At 39.3% G+C, this 16205-nt stretch overlaps 1 protein-coding gene across 1 annotated transcript; it reads right to left on the bottom strand.

Annotated features, from left to right (window-relative positions):
* Nucleotides 1–6909: 6909 nt before the first annotated feature.
* Nucleotides 6910–11960, bottom strand: mob3a (MOB kinase activator 3A). The gene is made up of 4 exons (XM_022201535.2): nucleotides 11735–11960; nucleotides 10005–10596; nucleotides 8457–8659; nucleotides 6910–7306 (listed from the first exon to the last, which is right to left on the bottom strand). The coding sequence occupies exons 2-4, from the start codon at nucleotides 10420–10422 to the stop codon at nucleotides 7277–7279; spliced, it is 651 nt and encodes a 216-aa protein (XP_022057227.1). The 5' UTR covers nucleotides 10423–10596; nucleotides 11735–11960; the 3' UTR covers nucleotides 6910–7276.
* Nucleotides 11961–16205: the final 4245 nt, after the last annotated feature.

Here is a 16205-nt window from a genome sequence, read left to right as displayed (position 1 = left end):
TAAAGGCCCAAAGAAGGCCACCATTGTTAGTCCAGTGAACAGCATCATGCCGCGTCTATCACATGAACAACGTCTCCGGGCACTGGGTATGGTGGAGGCCGGTTTGAGCTACAGTGATGTAGCCAGGCGTATGGACTGTTCCCAACCCACAATCAGAAGCCTAGTCCAAAGCATGCGCTGACAGATTGCTGCCTGCATCGAAGCAAATGGAGGCCATACTTGGTATGACTGTTGTGACTTTGTGTTTGGCAGGTGCCGTTTTCTTTTGTGAAATTCTTTATTTTGAAATCATTCTTGAAACTTTAGATTTTTGTTTCTGTATGCCAATATGCTAAACAAATGATTCATATGAAGAAAATCCAGTTTCGGGCTTCAAAATAAAAATTATGTTGAAAAATATGGTCTCAAAGTTTTTAATGACTGTCAGTGTACATTGGTACCGACCTAAGCTTCACTCCTAGACACTACTGAATGGTCACGGTCGGACGGTGTTCAAAGAAATCCCCGTCTGAGTCACAGTAGACCTCAGCTGCTGTGGGCCTTCAGTGTCGCACGCTGATACAAACGCGCACATGCACAGACTCTCATGCAATCTGATGCAGAGATTACACCAGTCCTGGAAGTGCACATTCACACGTTTCACTCTTGCACTCAAACGTGTACTTATTCAAATATAGCTGTAACACAATCAGAGTTACACATGTCTGTGTTGTGTACTATACTACTTGACTGTTAATATTGTGGCTAGTTAAAGATGCATTATACTCCTTTCAAATACTGTTGGGTCATCATTAGCATCGTCAATCATTCATTTACCTCTTACTTGTAGTGTCTGTACTGCATAAAGTTGTTGAAAATACTCATATGCAGGACAACTACCTTACAAACCTAAGTACAATACTAGTAAATACACTTCAACTGCTGGAAACAAAAAGGAAAAATCTCCAATGTAAAGGCTAAATTTAGTAATTTTTAGCTTTAAATGCAAATACAACATGTTTCTGCACTCAAACTGCGCAAAAATAAAATTAAAAAACAAAAATATGCAAAATTCTTCCTACAAAATACAGTAATTCCTGGAATATGAGTTCAGTAACTGACAGTATGTATATAGCCGGCAGCAGGCCCCACCTTTTGTGATATGTGATGAGGCAGGTTTGCACGTTTTGGGACCTGATGAGGAGGCTGTAAACAGCTGACTTTGGTGGGTGGTGGCACTGTGTCGTGGTTGTGATAATGAAAGATCTCCTAGAACTCTGATGATGCTGAAAAGTGCGCTCTCTTAACCCATCTGCTAATTGTGAGATGCCACAGCAGCAGTGCTACAACAGACATGGAATGCTCATGGAGCATTTTCAAGCAAAAGAGCTCAGTAGAGGGGTTCATCATATTAATATGTTTCATTTGCATCTATTTCCTTAATTAAGTTCAGATGTTAAAAATATAAAATAGCTGCTCTCCATCTTGCCATTATGTTGCACATACCAAGAAGTATGAATACTCTATTATATCATGTACTTTGTCCTCAAACTGCATGTCCTCCTCTGTTATTTAGCTCTGCATATAATCCCTGTACTCTGTAGAGCATTGATGCATTGTTTAATAAGGGTGTCATAGTTAAAACCATGTAAGGGTTGTTTTCAGATGTAGGCTGTCTTGTGACTGGAGGCTTTCTGCCTCTCCTCCTCCTTTCACCTTCTGCCCCTCAAACATAAGCTCGATGGTAGCAAACATTACGCAAGCCGTGGTCCAACTATCCCCAGCCAGAAGCACATGGTGCAGTCGGAGCAGGTTTTAGTAGGAAAACAACATCCCAATTCGAAGTGCAGGGGGTGGGTCTGTGTCACTACAGGTCATAATGAAGAGGGATAGGTCGTCATAAATGCCTTCAGGTGACAACAACTCAGTTTCTGATATGTAAGGCACCCAATCGGGAGATCGCCCAGGAGGGGGTCCTCTCTTCAGTCTCAGGTTTTTACAGTCTGAAATGTGATATAACTGAGGTGTGTCTCTGTTGTTGTGTTCATGTGTCATGTGTTTAGTTCATCTTACACAATATCCCGTACCTGTTCTTGATCTGTCGCTGTACATAGCTGAAGATCCTCCATAGTACCATGCTTTTGTTGGATTTACATTACTGCCTTTGTAGCAGATGCATGATAAAATGCATCAAACAGTATAAATAATGTAATTTACTAATGTTAATTTAAAGCTCTCTAATCGGCCAATCAACTCAAACTTAGGCAGTGCAGCCAAACTTAAACTCTGTATTGAAATATGTTGATACAAAATATATATATCAGAAAATGTCAATCAATAACACGATTTCTACATAATAAAGCTACTCAAGGGGGAATTTTTATGTTTAAGGTAGTGACAGGACTTCTAAACTCTGCTAATCAAAGCCAATAGTTATATCACCATGACAGTAAAAGAAAAACCCATTGCCACATTTAAAATGCATTTTATTAATGGTTAGGAAAACACTGCTATGTTGACAGACTCTCGGGTACAGTATGCCTGAATCAGCAGGATTCCTCACAAAAACATTCCTGTATTGCAAACAGTACAGTATGACACATTGTATGCATCAGTGCACTGGAAAGGTATGGTCATACCTGCAAATGTATTCATGAAATGCACGTCTGGCACGTCCAAATAAAACTGTTGAATGCCAAGAAGATTAATGTGCTGCAAGCAGCCAGCAGTCTTACATGGTTACAATAAGTTGCATACTTTTCTTAAGTCGGAAGGTCGCTGCTGGGCCAAGAGCTGATTGTACCTTTTCTGAGAAGCACCGCCTGAAAAAATTCTTAGAACGAAGCAGCTTCCAGTTGGGAAACATTCGAATATAACCTCTGGCAGAGATGTACGCCCAGTAGACATCCCAGCACAAAAACCTGAAATGATTCCAACATCCAGCTAATACCCTTTAACACTGACATAAAATCTTTCCAGAGATTTTGCAACAGCATTTGTTTTGCTCCAACTTTGATCTAGTTGTGCTTGAGGAAACTCATTGTTTTCTCTTGTTTGCACTTTGCTCCTGTTATGCAAGCACGTATAACATAGGGTTTTGAAATTAATGTTTTTAAATTCTTGGAACCTCTTTTGTGATTGCAGCTGAAATGTTTCTCATTTCCAAGGACGTCTAAATAAATAACTGCAACACAAACTGTTAGTATGTATTTAAGATGATTATCATCATATCATATTTTCTTTACCATTATTGCCCTCCCAACAACAGCACTTTTACCTTAATGAAACAATTTAGTATTCTTTACCTATTCATTTAGCTGTAATAAATCATCATCCGTGTGCCACCACTCAGAAAATAATGGGCACTGTGTTCGTGTAAAACGTGTTGGAACACATAGCTTCCTCTTTTTAATGACTGTGTAATCATATGTCTTTGTTGCGAAATTGAGCAAACGTCAGACAAAATTACAGTACACAGGGGAATATCTGCATGACTGTAACAGCCGGGGAATTTGCTCATTGTGGTGGATTGTAAACATTGAGATAACAGACAAGGTAGATTTCCCAAAAACTTATGTAAAAACATTTTAATGTACAGAAAGAGCTGCAATATGTTACTCATTATTTTATTGTCTTGTTAAGAGAAACTTAGTGACAGTCAGCGTTGACTGACCTGAATTGTAATAATATTCCAGACTGACATCTATAGATCACTTGCTTTGTCCACAACAGTCAGATTTTCTATTTAAATATAATGTCAGACAAATTGTCATTTTAGGGGTTTTTAATTAGTCAAACATTTAATTAACTATCAAAAGATGAATGAACTTATGCTGAACTGGCGGAAATAACCTTTTCCTGGGCATCTTTAAAAAAAAAAAAATTCATCATCTTACTGGAAGTCCTCTCCACCTCTGAAATCCTAAAATTAAGATCACTTTTCATGCCCACAAGCTGCACCATGAGGAAACTGACTCACGAGCCACAAAACCGTTAAGGGTGTGTGCTCAATTCAGCATTTGCTGAGTCACATTATCTCCCAAACCCTTTTCTCTTCGTGTAAATAATCACACTGTGCCATCAAAACAACAGCCAGACGCTGCTGTTTGCGACAAAATTGGACCAGCTTTAATCTAATTGGCTGCACCCAGAAATTCTTCCCCCTGTTCATGGCCTCCTGCCAGTGTGTCCCTAAACGTCTTGTAACTGCAGAGCCCTTTGAGGCTGTCTGGTACATTCCAAAAGAGAAAAACACACCAGGAGGGAGGGAAGAGCAAGAGGAGGGTGTAGCTCATCTCACACGTAACCAGCATAATGCATGCTGCCATGGTGTGGAGGGAGTGACTGCACACTGAGAGGAGGGACGATCCTGTAAGAGGATCAGGTTGCAGCAGGAAATGAGGTCATTTTGCTGGGTGATGTTATTGGGGCAAACGGTTACATCATGTTTGTATATCAAAACTGATATTATTATGATAAAACATTGCATTTTCCACCTTGAATGAAGGAGGTGAAAGTGGAAACGGCGTACTTTAGATGTGACTGTGCAGATAAACATGTAGTTTGTTGCCCAAACACTCGGCTTGGATGGTTGACTGACCATAATACACAGTAACCTCCTGTTATTCAAGGGTATGTACTCAAGTATGGTACTTTAGTGTAGCTTTAAGGTGCTTTACCTGAGTCCTTCCATTTTACACTGCTCTACACTCCTTCTCAACTACATTTCAGAGGAAACCTTGTACTTTTTACTTGTATTTTACAGCTGCAGCTAAAGGTGCTATTCAGATTAATTCAACACTTAGTAATCTTACAATTTGTCCTTCATGATTTAGCCTTGTACAAAAAATAACTGTCTAGTTGAGGCAATTATCTGAATTTCCCTTCAGCGATGAATAAAGTGATTCTATTCTATTCTATTCTATTCTATTCTATTCTATTCTATTCTATTCTTCACATTTGAAACAAGTTGTTGGCCCCATTAGAAATGATCTAATGAATATATACTTTATTTATGTGGAGCAGATTTAGTATCTTTCTTCTTAGCTCTTCCTCTTCGATGTATCCCCTGACCCTTTGAAGGGGTCCGATCCTTAGCTTGGGAACCACTACACCAAACTACTAAACTGTATATAAAGCAGTAAAAACCTGCTCCATCTCTAGCAGCTGTAAAAGGCTGTTTACACTCTGATGCATCACTTTCAATAATTTTAACCCTGCAGAAAGACAGCACGTTCTGCTGATAACATCTCTGTTTTTATGGAAGTAGTATTTTTTGTGCATGTATTTATCAGAACTCTTAATTCTGAATAGAATTGAAATACTTGTACAATCTAATGATGTCCAGTTGTGGTGTAACTTCTGTCTTTACAAATTTCATAATGTTGAAAAATATGTACATTTAATCCTGTTTATTACTGACATCACTTTGCATTGAACTACATTTTATTTAAGAATGTTTCTAACTTCTTTGTCCTCCCTTATTTACACACATGCAGTAGAATACTAAAACCTCTTTAAATACAATGCAATCCTAAAACAAATTGTCATTGCTAAAACACGCGTATAATTAAATTTTCTGTTAACATGTGAATAAGTTTTGTACAGATATATGTTGTGGCAGGGCAGGTTGTACAGGTAAACCCAATAACTTTGACCGTAACTACATCAAAAACTTTGAGTAAATATTGTTCATTATACTTCTGTACTACCTGAATTAAATGTACCTGAAATGGACTAACATAACCCCCAACTGTCCTCCTGTAGTCCTAATCAGGTACAGTGTCCCTTTACAAAATGTACTATTCAGGATGCTTGTCACATGTCGTAAAGTCTCACAAGATGTCCTGCAATTGTTTTCTTTGGCATGCTTCTCTAGTGCAGGGCCGCCGCTCATTATTTACATAATCCATTCCATTATGACTGATGACTGTCACTAAATCCGGCCAACAATGTTGTTCTCAAAGCCAGTCAGGGCCGTTTTTGACCAAATAACACAAAGCTGGGTTCATTCACAACAAAACCTCTCTCTGTGTGTTCATCACAGTACAGTCTGGCCTGTTTCTTACATAACCAGCTTAGTCGAATCATTACCCCGAATCAGGTCTCCACTTCCCCCCTTCATGACTTTAACTGGGACATTGGGCAGATTTCATAACAGCTGCAACATTAACAGCCAAATAAAACTATTTCCTCGGCTGTGGCAGGTTTCTGGTGTGCAACGCCTCCTGGTGGATGTTTGTGGACAGAGCGTGTGCTGCCACCCGGGTTTTGTCATGTGAGGTTCAAGTCTCGTGTGACCTTCAGCTGCCAGGAGTATCTACAACAAACACCTGCAGCTCTGACATCTGAGAACCCGCCTGGTGGCTCGAGGCCCAAGGTGTAAAATAACACAGTCCGGCACCAGCAGGACACCGCCGTGTTTAGCTAATTTGTAACTTCCAAATTACCTTGCCAAAGCCCACATTAGTTTGGATCCCGAAAATGGTAACAGATCAATACTCAATTTTCCTGCTTGTGATCCAATATGTAGGAATAACGTGCACCTCATGCTATCTATGGCTAAATAAAAATAGAAATTACTACTCAGATTGTTCTGACTGGGGCATCGTGGTGGTTTGGGGGTTGGCGCTGTCCCCTGACAAGAAAGCTCCGATTCTGAATTTGAACCTTTCTGTGGGAACTTGGCATTTGCTCCTGTTCCAGCAGGTGCTCTTGGTTCCTCCCACTGTCCAATACATGAACGTTAGGCTAATGGATGGTTCTAAAATGGTTGTAGGAGCGCTGTCCAGAGTGTATCTCACATCTCTGTCGGCTGGAATCAGAAGCAGATATAGTTAAAGGGAGAACCGTCTAAGACCTATCCACTCATGCCAGCTGCAGAAAGGAAAACCAGTCAGTGCTAATTAAATACTAATTACCAAACCCAAATTGTAACAGGGAATCACTTTATTGTAACAACATAGAGATTTTATAGACGTACAGTAAGAAATCGTACTAATTTTAGATCATCTTAAGCCGATAGAAAGATCGAAGAATTCTGGAATGATTGAGATTCAAATAAAATAGAAAACATCAACACAAACATACACCTCTTAATACTGTGCTCTGATAAAATGTCTGAAAACTTTTAAAAAGCAACAGAACGCCTCACATGATAAGGTTCTTGGTTAAAACCTACAGTATGCGGCTAAAATAGATTACAGTACTTAAATATAAAAATAGACTCTGAATTTGCTCTTTCCGTTGTCCGATGCAGTCTTGGAGATGGACGGATGCGTTTGGTCCGGCGTGTCCCTCAGTGGCACATCCGAGAGGTCATCTCTTTCTGCAGCAGACACAGGACACAAGCACACAGCACAGTGAGTCACAGACACGATGAAGATACCAGCGCTCTATTAAACGCTTCAACACTTCAGGGTGAAGTAAGCAGATTCTTTAAATACATCTGTAATCTCATGAGGAAAAGATTTTATTGGAAAAAAAAAGCAACAGATCGATTTTTGCGAGTGAATGCTTAAGTTTCCGAAGCTCAGCAATCACGACAAGAAGGTGCTGGATGCCAAAAAACAAACAAAACACAGAGTTTACAGTCCAAGATTTGGGTCAAACAGACAACCGATCAGAGTGGAAGACGTGAAGGCCGACACACAACAAACACACATCACAACAGGGGCTGCGGTCAATTAATACAATCTTTCAAACTTTAAGAAACAGTCGGTTAATTAATAACTGCATGTAACTTTGCACAGCACGACTGTCACTTAACTGTCATAAATGGTTCACAGGGTTTGGTGTTTGTTTTGACCAGCTGACCAACTTACACAGCAGCAGATCACAGCTCGCATGCGTGTTACAAATTTGGTTGTCCTTCACGGTCAGCAGCTCCTGTGCTGCCGGGCGCATCCCGTGACTACACCTTTTATTAGCAGCCACTAAACACAGGACACAACCCACCCACTGCTTCACTGTTATGCTACTTTTATTAGCTCATCAGCAATTTACGAGTATATATGTGTAAGATGGGCATCAAGCATGGAGGTACAGAACAGCCACAGAAATGTCAGGTGTTTTCAGAAACAGTGTTGCTCTGACACAGTTTGACCATCGGGGGCACTGACAGCTTTGGTGTTATTTTTACTGTAGAATGTCCTCAAAAATATATTAAAGACAATAATTAAAACCTATCTGTGCCCAATAAATCATTGCTTTACTTCTAAAATATTTGATAATTCAGAAGATTTTATATTATTTTCTTCTTGGTTTCATGTGATTTTAGACATGCTAGCAGGTATCATTCTACACTGTTAACTTTGAATCATAATAATGTCAACTTTTATTGACATCCGATAATATCTGCATAATGAGACAGCACTGGTGTCAGTAGCTCATGACTGTGTGTTGTATGATTTCAACAATTTCATGCTTTTAGTCTTTTTTTCATCTTCAGCTTAGTTCCTGTCCTACATCTGACTCACCAGAGGCTCCAGCTCTTTGTGGTCCGTCAGGTTGAACTCAGTGACAAAGTAATAGAAATGCTTGTAGCAGGTGTTGACGTGAGCCTCGGCCCCCATCTGGCTCACACGGTCAAAGTGGTGGATGTAGACGTGGACAAACACCCGGAACAGACGAGACAAAATCTTCTTAGCCACCTGCATAAAGGTCTTAGGGAAGGGAGTACCTGAGAGTCAAGCAGATGGAGACAGAAGAACACTGCAGTCAATCCAAGACGACCTTCTACTGTTTGCCCCTACGAAAGAAACACGTTTGAAATACTGATGCATTTAATAAAAAGTCAGCTTCTATATTCACTTTTCTTTTTCTCTTGGGCCTCTCAGATTGGACACCAGCTGGCCCAAGCATGCAGCCAATGTCACCTCATGCATAAATGGAAAACCAACACGGCCTGGCCTGTGGGATAAGCCTCGGCTCTAACCAGCTGATTAATTTAGTATGTCGTTTGATTTGACTAATTCAATAAAATTTCAGGAATCTGTTCCAGAGGACGTGTGCGTCAGAGGTCGTTTCTATTCATAGACCACTGTACAATGTTTGACCCATTTTCAAATCCACTGCTTGGATGTTTCTGTCGTCAGTCAGCTGCTGAGCCACAGCACAGGGCAGGCACACTTGCAGATAATATAAAACAGAGAATGCCACTGCAAAGGATTAACTGAGCCTGTAATGCCTGCAATGTTCAACGCTGCAGTTAATCTAATATATGTGGCCTTGCAATCTGGAAAAGGGAGGCTTCAGATTCTTCATGCCTTCATTCTGCAGGATTTTATCTGCGCCTCGTTTTAATTGTTCTTTGTATTCATTACAATGTTAAGAATTAAAGTGCTGTTTTCGTTGTTTTGCGTGGCTCACGTTTAAGCACTGAAATAAAGATGACTCAATATAGTCATTTATTAGGTAAAAATAGATCTATTTGGACGATACACTAGTGCCTCCTCAATTTTTTTTGCTTGTGACCCCTTAAAACAAAACTACTTTGACAATCCTTTTGTCATCCGTTGAATATTGACTTGTGACCATTTAAAAAAAGGCAGATTTGTATTACTTGAGTAGTAAAATTTTAAATAAATCAATATGCTACGAGGCAAAAAGCAAAGACTGAAGGGGCAACTAATGACGAAGCATAACATTTTGCAGCACAAATGGGTTTTTTTTTTTTGCTCTGTTTCTTATCTGTGTGTTCTGATCCATGTGGTGGATGACTTCAAAGCATGACTAATCTAATTCCAGTGGAAATCTGACTTCTGTTTGGACAAAACAAGCAACTTTAACTTTGAGGTCTTATGACTTGGACACTGATCATATTTTGTGATGTTGGGACTCTATGGGCATTTGTCTGTGATTGAGTGGTGGACTGGTCTGTTCATAAAATGACGAAATGGATCTTGAATCAACCACTGAGATCACCGAGAACTTCTCCAGACTTTGACGTGTTCTCGCAAGTCTCTGATTCTGAATCTCAGGGCAGATAAGTCTGAAAAATATCTGTGACAAATCCCAACACTTACCGACGTTAGTGGGGAAGATGTTCTCATTGTTGATTTGTACCTCAATCCAATCCATGAGCAGGCTCATGTATTTAGGGGCAGACAAGGCAGTCGGCCTCTTGTACTTGTGCTCGTCTTGCCAGCGGTATTCGTACTTGGGCCCACCGGACATGACGGGGCAGGTCTGATCGGTGCACGAGTCACTTATGGTGCCATAGATGAGGTTGATGCGGTTGAAGAAGTCGACCACGTGGACGGCCACCCAGTCGTTGAGGTCCTCGCCGTGGGGCAGCTGCACAGCCTGCTTCAGGTCCAGGCCTGCGTTCAGAGACGCCTGGGCCTTCTTGTGCAGCTCGAAGCGTTGCGTCCCGGGCTCGAACTTGCGCTTGGGTCGGAATGTCCTGTCTTTGTTGAAGACTTGTTTCAGGGCCATGGACATGGTCGCATGTGGTGGCGGCAGCGGGTGATTTGTTTGAACGCTTCTGGTGAATTATTTACTCTTGAAATGGAATCAGTCAAAAGGCTGTGCAAACAACCAGTCCAGAGTTTTTGTTATGGACTGTCCTTTGGTATTTATTTGGACTCAGTCTGGGATTCTGTGGTCCTATGTAAACTGGAGGGAAAGGAGGGGAAAAAGGCCAGAGTTTGGTTAATAAATACATATTTACACTGAAATGAATACTTCCTTTTGAATCTAACGAAGTCTGACTTGCCTTTTACAAAATACAGTAATATATGGTTGCAATTACCTTGTCTCTATACTTCTACAAAATGCCACAAAACAATGAAAAATGCCTAAATAACTTCAATTTTCTGTCACGCTAATGAGTAAAGCAACAAATCCTCACAATTAATAATCTTAAAAACTGACTTCACATTATTTTTTAAAGCTATTATCAAAACAGTTTGGTTGATTGATTAATTAATCTGTCACTTTAGATCCATAATATTCTCCTAAGCTGGAACAACGATGGAGATAGCTGGGAAATGTGTTGCAGTCATTACATATATAGTACCTATGTATGTATTAAGTTGACATCAAAAGCTTAAGATTAATGTTCTATATTGACAAGTGGCATGCAAAATGGAGATCAATAAATACTTTTCAGGAAGAAGACGACACATAAATGTTTGAGTGAGACTCCGAGTTAATCAAGAGGTTTAAGCCTATTGATGACAATTAAATTAAGCAGAATTTATTGGTAGTTTAATCTAAAACCCCCAGGGTGCAGAAAAAGATGAATTGAATCGCATTAATAGCAGGTAAACGACAAGTCTGAACAGAAGCAGTAAGAAGATGAAACATGGTGTCTCACTGAGTCATTTCCTATTTCAGACACTAATTCCGCCGTGAAACCAAGAATCTGCGGAATGACAATAAAACGCAGTCAAACCGGCTGTTACCAACACAACCGGACATCAATAGGTTTACTAAGACCTCCGTGACAAATATAATCACCGTCTTCCTCATAACAATGCGGACTTTATGCGGTTTTTAATCACATTTTCCGACATAAAAGCCAGAGATTAAACAGCGAGGCACATGACGACAAGTTTATTCGTGACGTGACGAGCTAACTCGGCCGGACTTGTTGCTGTGAAACGGCCACAAAAAAACCACGACACTTGACAAACACACGTTTTCACACCTAATTCACACCACAGTTAAGATAAATACCGTCTGAAAGGCGCGTTTATCTCAGACGAGCTGTTCAAACGGTGACAGTTCAAAGACACTTTCCCGAACTTACTTGTTCCGCCTTCTTGTTTCCTTCGATCTTCAACCGAAAACGAGCCGCTAACTGATCGATAGCTTAACGTTCACAACATGCACCGACTACATTATGGATAAATGCAGACATACATGTTGTAATTTTAATGTTAATTCAATAAACATGTCACTTTAATAAAGAAACTAATGTCTGACTCCTCCCTGCGAAACGAAAAGTACACCAGACTCAAGCTAGCGGCTGTAAAGACCACTTCCGGGCAAGACTTTCAGAATAATGGACACCCTCAGTGGAAACACGTAGCGAAGAATATATTCTCAGAGATGTTGGCTTGTTTAAAGAGCAGCACCGTCATCGTTCTGATTTCTGCAAAAAATTATTACAATTACAACGATTTTCTAATTTTTACTGGGAAGCACCAGACTATACACTGAAGGGATCAACAGTTATGACCAACTAGTGGATTTCACACTCAGCATTTAAGTACTATTGGTATCGTTCTTTTTTTTATTTTTTATTTTTTATTTTTGCATTAACTGATTTCCAAAATGCCCTATCTTGCAACTGCAAATTTCATTTACAATATTAATTTCTCAGTAGCATTTACAGCATCATTTTCAGTACTGTGGACAACATTTCCATTTTAAGTGCAACACTTTAATGTAATGTGGGATGTTTTATTATTATGTACAATATTGTTTTATGACCTCTCTATCATTGACAGTATTACTTATTACTTTGTCAAATCTATAGCTTACTATTTGCATTTCTACAATGCATCCTTCTTACATGTTGTAGCTATTCTACGAGGAACTGCATTTATGGTCATATAATTGCAAATTTTCTGAGCAACATCTGGTAGAAAAATTCCATTATTTAAGTTTTATTATATCATACTACATCACATTGTATTGCTCAATATTTGACTATGTGTATGTATTCATATTCCAGGCAAGCTTTACTCTTTTACTTGCACTGAAGCATTTTTTTAAATTTTACAAATCAGATCAAGTGAGATCTTACTCCCCTGCTGTAAATAACAATATGCATCACAATGACTTTTTTTTTTAATGGAACCATTATTTTGAAGACTAATTCCTGAAGTTCTGTGTGCTCCTCAATGTTTGGTAACTCACTAAAACCTCTATTTTTTCAAGCACTATGTAACCTGTTCAGTAAAATTCCCCATAAATAAAGTTTAATATTTTTACTGTAGTTATTAAAAAGTCACTCTTTAATTTACTACTGCGTAAAATAAACGTCATAATTATATATGATATATTTCTTCAATAGCTCAATAAGGGATTAAGAATCAGTTAATATTTACAGGCACTTAGGGATGATCTCTGAATAAAGCTCACATTTTTACTTTAATCACCCTTATGATAAGGTTTTCCAAATGGTGGGAACAAATTAAGAACATTTACTGTCCTTGAGTGATTGGAGTTGTTTGTACTTTATTTTATTTTCCTCCGCTTAACACTATGGAAATAGCTCCTTGTTGTGTCCATCTTTTCCTCCATAGACTTCCTGCTGATGTTTGTGGACGTTTGAAACAAAACAACAGTAACCACCAAACTTTCCAAAGACCACCCCATTTTCACTGATAAAGTGCTGGAAGAGGTACCACACAAAATATCTTCTTGCCAAAACTGAAGCTGGGGTGTGCATGTGAAAATGATCACAATTATGATTTTGTATGTGTCCTCTGCATTAAAGGGAGACGTGCACCTGAATCACTTTTTCAAGTTAAGTCATTTTACTTGATTATTTATGTATATTTATGTACAGTGGGTACAGAAAGTATTCAGACCCCTTGAAATTTTTCACTCTCTCTGTCATTGCAGCCATTTGCCAAAATCAAAAAAGTTCATTTGATTTCTCATTAATTTACACTCAGAACCCCATCTTGACAGAAAAAAAACAGAAATGTAGAATTTTTTTGCAAATTTATTAAAAAAGAAAAACTGAAATATCACATGGTCATAAATATTCAGACCCTTTGCAGCGACATTCATATTTAACTCACATGCTGTCCATTTCTCCTGATCCTCCTCGAGATGGTTCTGCTTCTTTATTGGAGTCCAGCTGTGTTTAATTAAACTGATTGGACTTGATTAGGAAAGGCACACACCTGTCTATATAACACCGTACAGCTCACAGTGCATGTCAGAGCAAATGAGAATCATGAGGTGGAAGGAACTGCCCAAGGAGCTCAGAGACAGAATTGTGGCAAGGCACAGATCTGGCCAAGGTTACAAAAGAATTTCTGCAGCACTCAAGGTTCCTCAGAGCACAGTGGCCTCCATAATCCTCAAATGGAAGAAGTTTGGGACGACCACAACTCTTCCTAGACCTGGCCGTCCAGCCAAACTGAGCAATGGTGGGAGAAGAGCCTTGGTGAGAGAGGTAAAGAAGAACCCAAAGATCACTGTGGCTGAGCTCCAGAGATGCAGTCGGGAGATAGGAGAAAGTTCCACAAAGTCAACTATCACTGCAGCCCTCCACCAGTCGGGGCTTTATGGCAGAGTGGCCTGACGGAAGCCTCTCCTCAGTGCAAGACACATGAAAGCCCGCATAGAGTTTGAGAACAACTCTGTGACCGTTCTTGACAGGCCCAGCCAGAGCCCTGACCTAAACCCAATTGAGCATCTCTGGAGAGACCTCAGAATGGCTGTCCACCAACGTTCACCATCCAACCTGACAGAACTGTAAATAAATCCATAGTTTGGCTTCACAGTATGTTCAGGAGATTAGACAAAATAACAGAGTATAGTAACATAACATGTACACGTGATAGAGATGAGAATAATCTGACATTTCAAGACAACAGAAGTAATTCAGTGTGCTAATGAGGACCATGAAATATGTAGTTTATATTGAATATTTAGATCAGAAGGAGTCTGGACGTCACACTCAAATACACGGTTTAAATAGTGAGCTCTACATACTGGGTATTTCACATTTGCTGATCATGAACCAAAAACCCAATGTAGAGAGATAACAGGACAACATGAGTGTGATATTTGTGATGTATCTACTCAACCACAGAAAATCTGATACCTAGACAGTAATAAAGAAACACTATTTCTGATGTGGTGATTAACTAGTTAATACTTTATCTCTCAGCCAGTTCTTTCAACTTTCTTCACACTTCACATAGAGTCCAAATCATAACACTGCAGCTGCTGCTTCTGTTGTCTTCTTTGTTCTCACTTTAAACAAGAAAAAACATTTCTAAGTCTTCTGGGAGGTCAAAAACTGCACCGATGTCCAGTCTTCTCATGTTTCCTTCAGGTTTGATGAAGAAACTGACTCGTTCCAACCTCTTCCTCTGAACATCATCTGATTAATTATAATAAAGCCAAAAAATGCTCCTTAAAACCTCATTAATGACAAGTCATCACTCCAAAGAAAATATTTACATAACCTGAGCAAACTGAGAGTTGATCATTTGAAATGAAATGAAATGTGCTGCTCAATATAACTTGGTCAACATGGTTAAATTCTCTTAAACTGTACGCATCAATTTTGTGTGTTAAAAAACAAAACAAAAAAAAAATTGTCAGGCAGTGAAAGGAGCACTTACCGGAGCTCCAAAACCTCACCAACATCTCCACCGTCCGGAAGGCAGAGTTTGAAGATTCTAAGGAAGCCTCACCCTTACCTGAGGTAGAAGCTCTTCTGTAATGACGGTGGACGAGATTCTAAAGGCTCTGGACATAGTTGGACTGGCTTGGCTGACCTATATCTTGAATGTTATGGACCTTGTAGACTAAGGATATGGTTTCTTTTATTCTCCATTTATTTGGTTGTCACGCTGCTTAACCTCATTGGGAAAGCTTACTCCGGGGTGCTAGAAAGAAAGTTTTGAATGATTGTTGAACCTCAGATTCTGTGGAAGCAATGCAGATTTGGTCCTCAACCAGAAGACCAGTTCTTTGTGTTAGTTTAAAACATTCATGACCTGCAAAATTTGGGCTGATTTCTTCACAGTATTCTAATTTTTTGAATTCCCATTTTCACGGGTTTTATGAGCTGGAAGCCCAAATTATGTAAAAATAAACAAATATATACTTGAAATCATTTAAATTGTGGGCCCTGAATCTATAATCTATGAAAGTTTAACTTTTTGAATGGAATTATAGAAATACATAAACTTTTCCATGGTATTCTAATTTTTTTGAAAGGGTCTGTACACAATTCGATTGTCACCATAGACAACCAACTGAATGCTTGGATAATTAATTCATTTTTCTAACTTCCTTGTCTTTGTAACCCACTGCAAAACTTAAATTTTTCAATGTACTGGAGACAAATCCTAATGCGCAGGAAAAGCCAGAAGATTTGTACACTTATAGGAATGAATAGAGGCCTGGTTGATGCGAGTAAGCAGACAGATGTGTGTAAATACAGTGCAGGCCTCATACTTTAGTATCTAAACTCCCACAATGTTCTCTGCTTGCTTTGTCTGTTTGCTGCTTTGTACTTC

This window comes from Acanthochromis polyacanthus, chromosome 4 (assembly GCF_021347895.1).
Source record: "Acanthochromis polyacanthus isolate Apoly-LR-REF ecotype Palm Island chromosome 4, KAUST_Apoly_ChrSc, whole genome shotgun sequence".
In the NCBI taxonomy this organism is placed as follows: Eukaryota; Metazoa; Chordata; class Actinopteri; family Pomacentridae; genus Acanthochromis; species Acanthochromis polyacanthus.
The sequence above is the reverse complement of the archived record's forward strand: the minus strand, read 5'-3'. Positions and strand labels throughout refer to the sequence as shown.

Bases quoted from the DNA above. Each gene is read 5' to 3' on its own strand.
- mob3a (XM_022201535.2), bottom strand. From the start codon at position 10,422: ATGTCCATGGCCCTGAAACAAGTCTTCAACAAAGACAGGACATTCCGA. The intron at 8,660-10,004 runs GTAAGTGTTGGG...CTTGACTCTCAG, and splicing joins CATCTTCCCCACTAACGTCG to GTACTCCCTTCCCTAAGACC. The intron at 7,307-8,456 runs GTGAGTCAGATG...TGTCTGCTGCAG, and splicing joins ACAAAGAGCTGGAGCCTCTG to AAAGAGATGACCTCTCGGAT.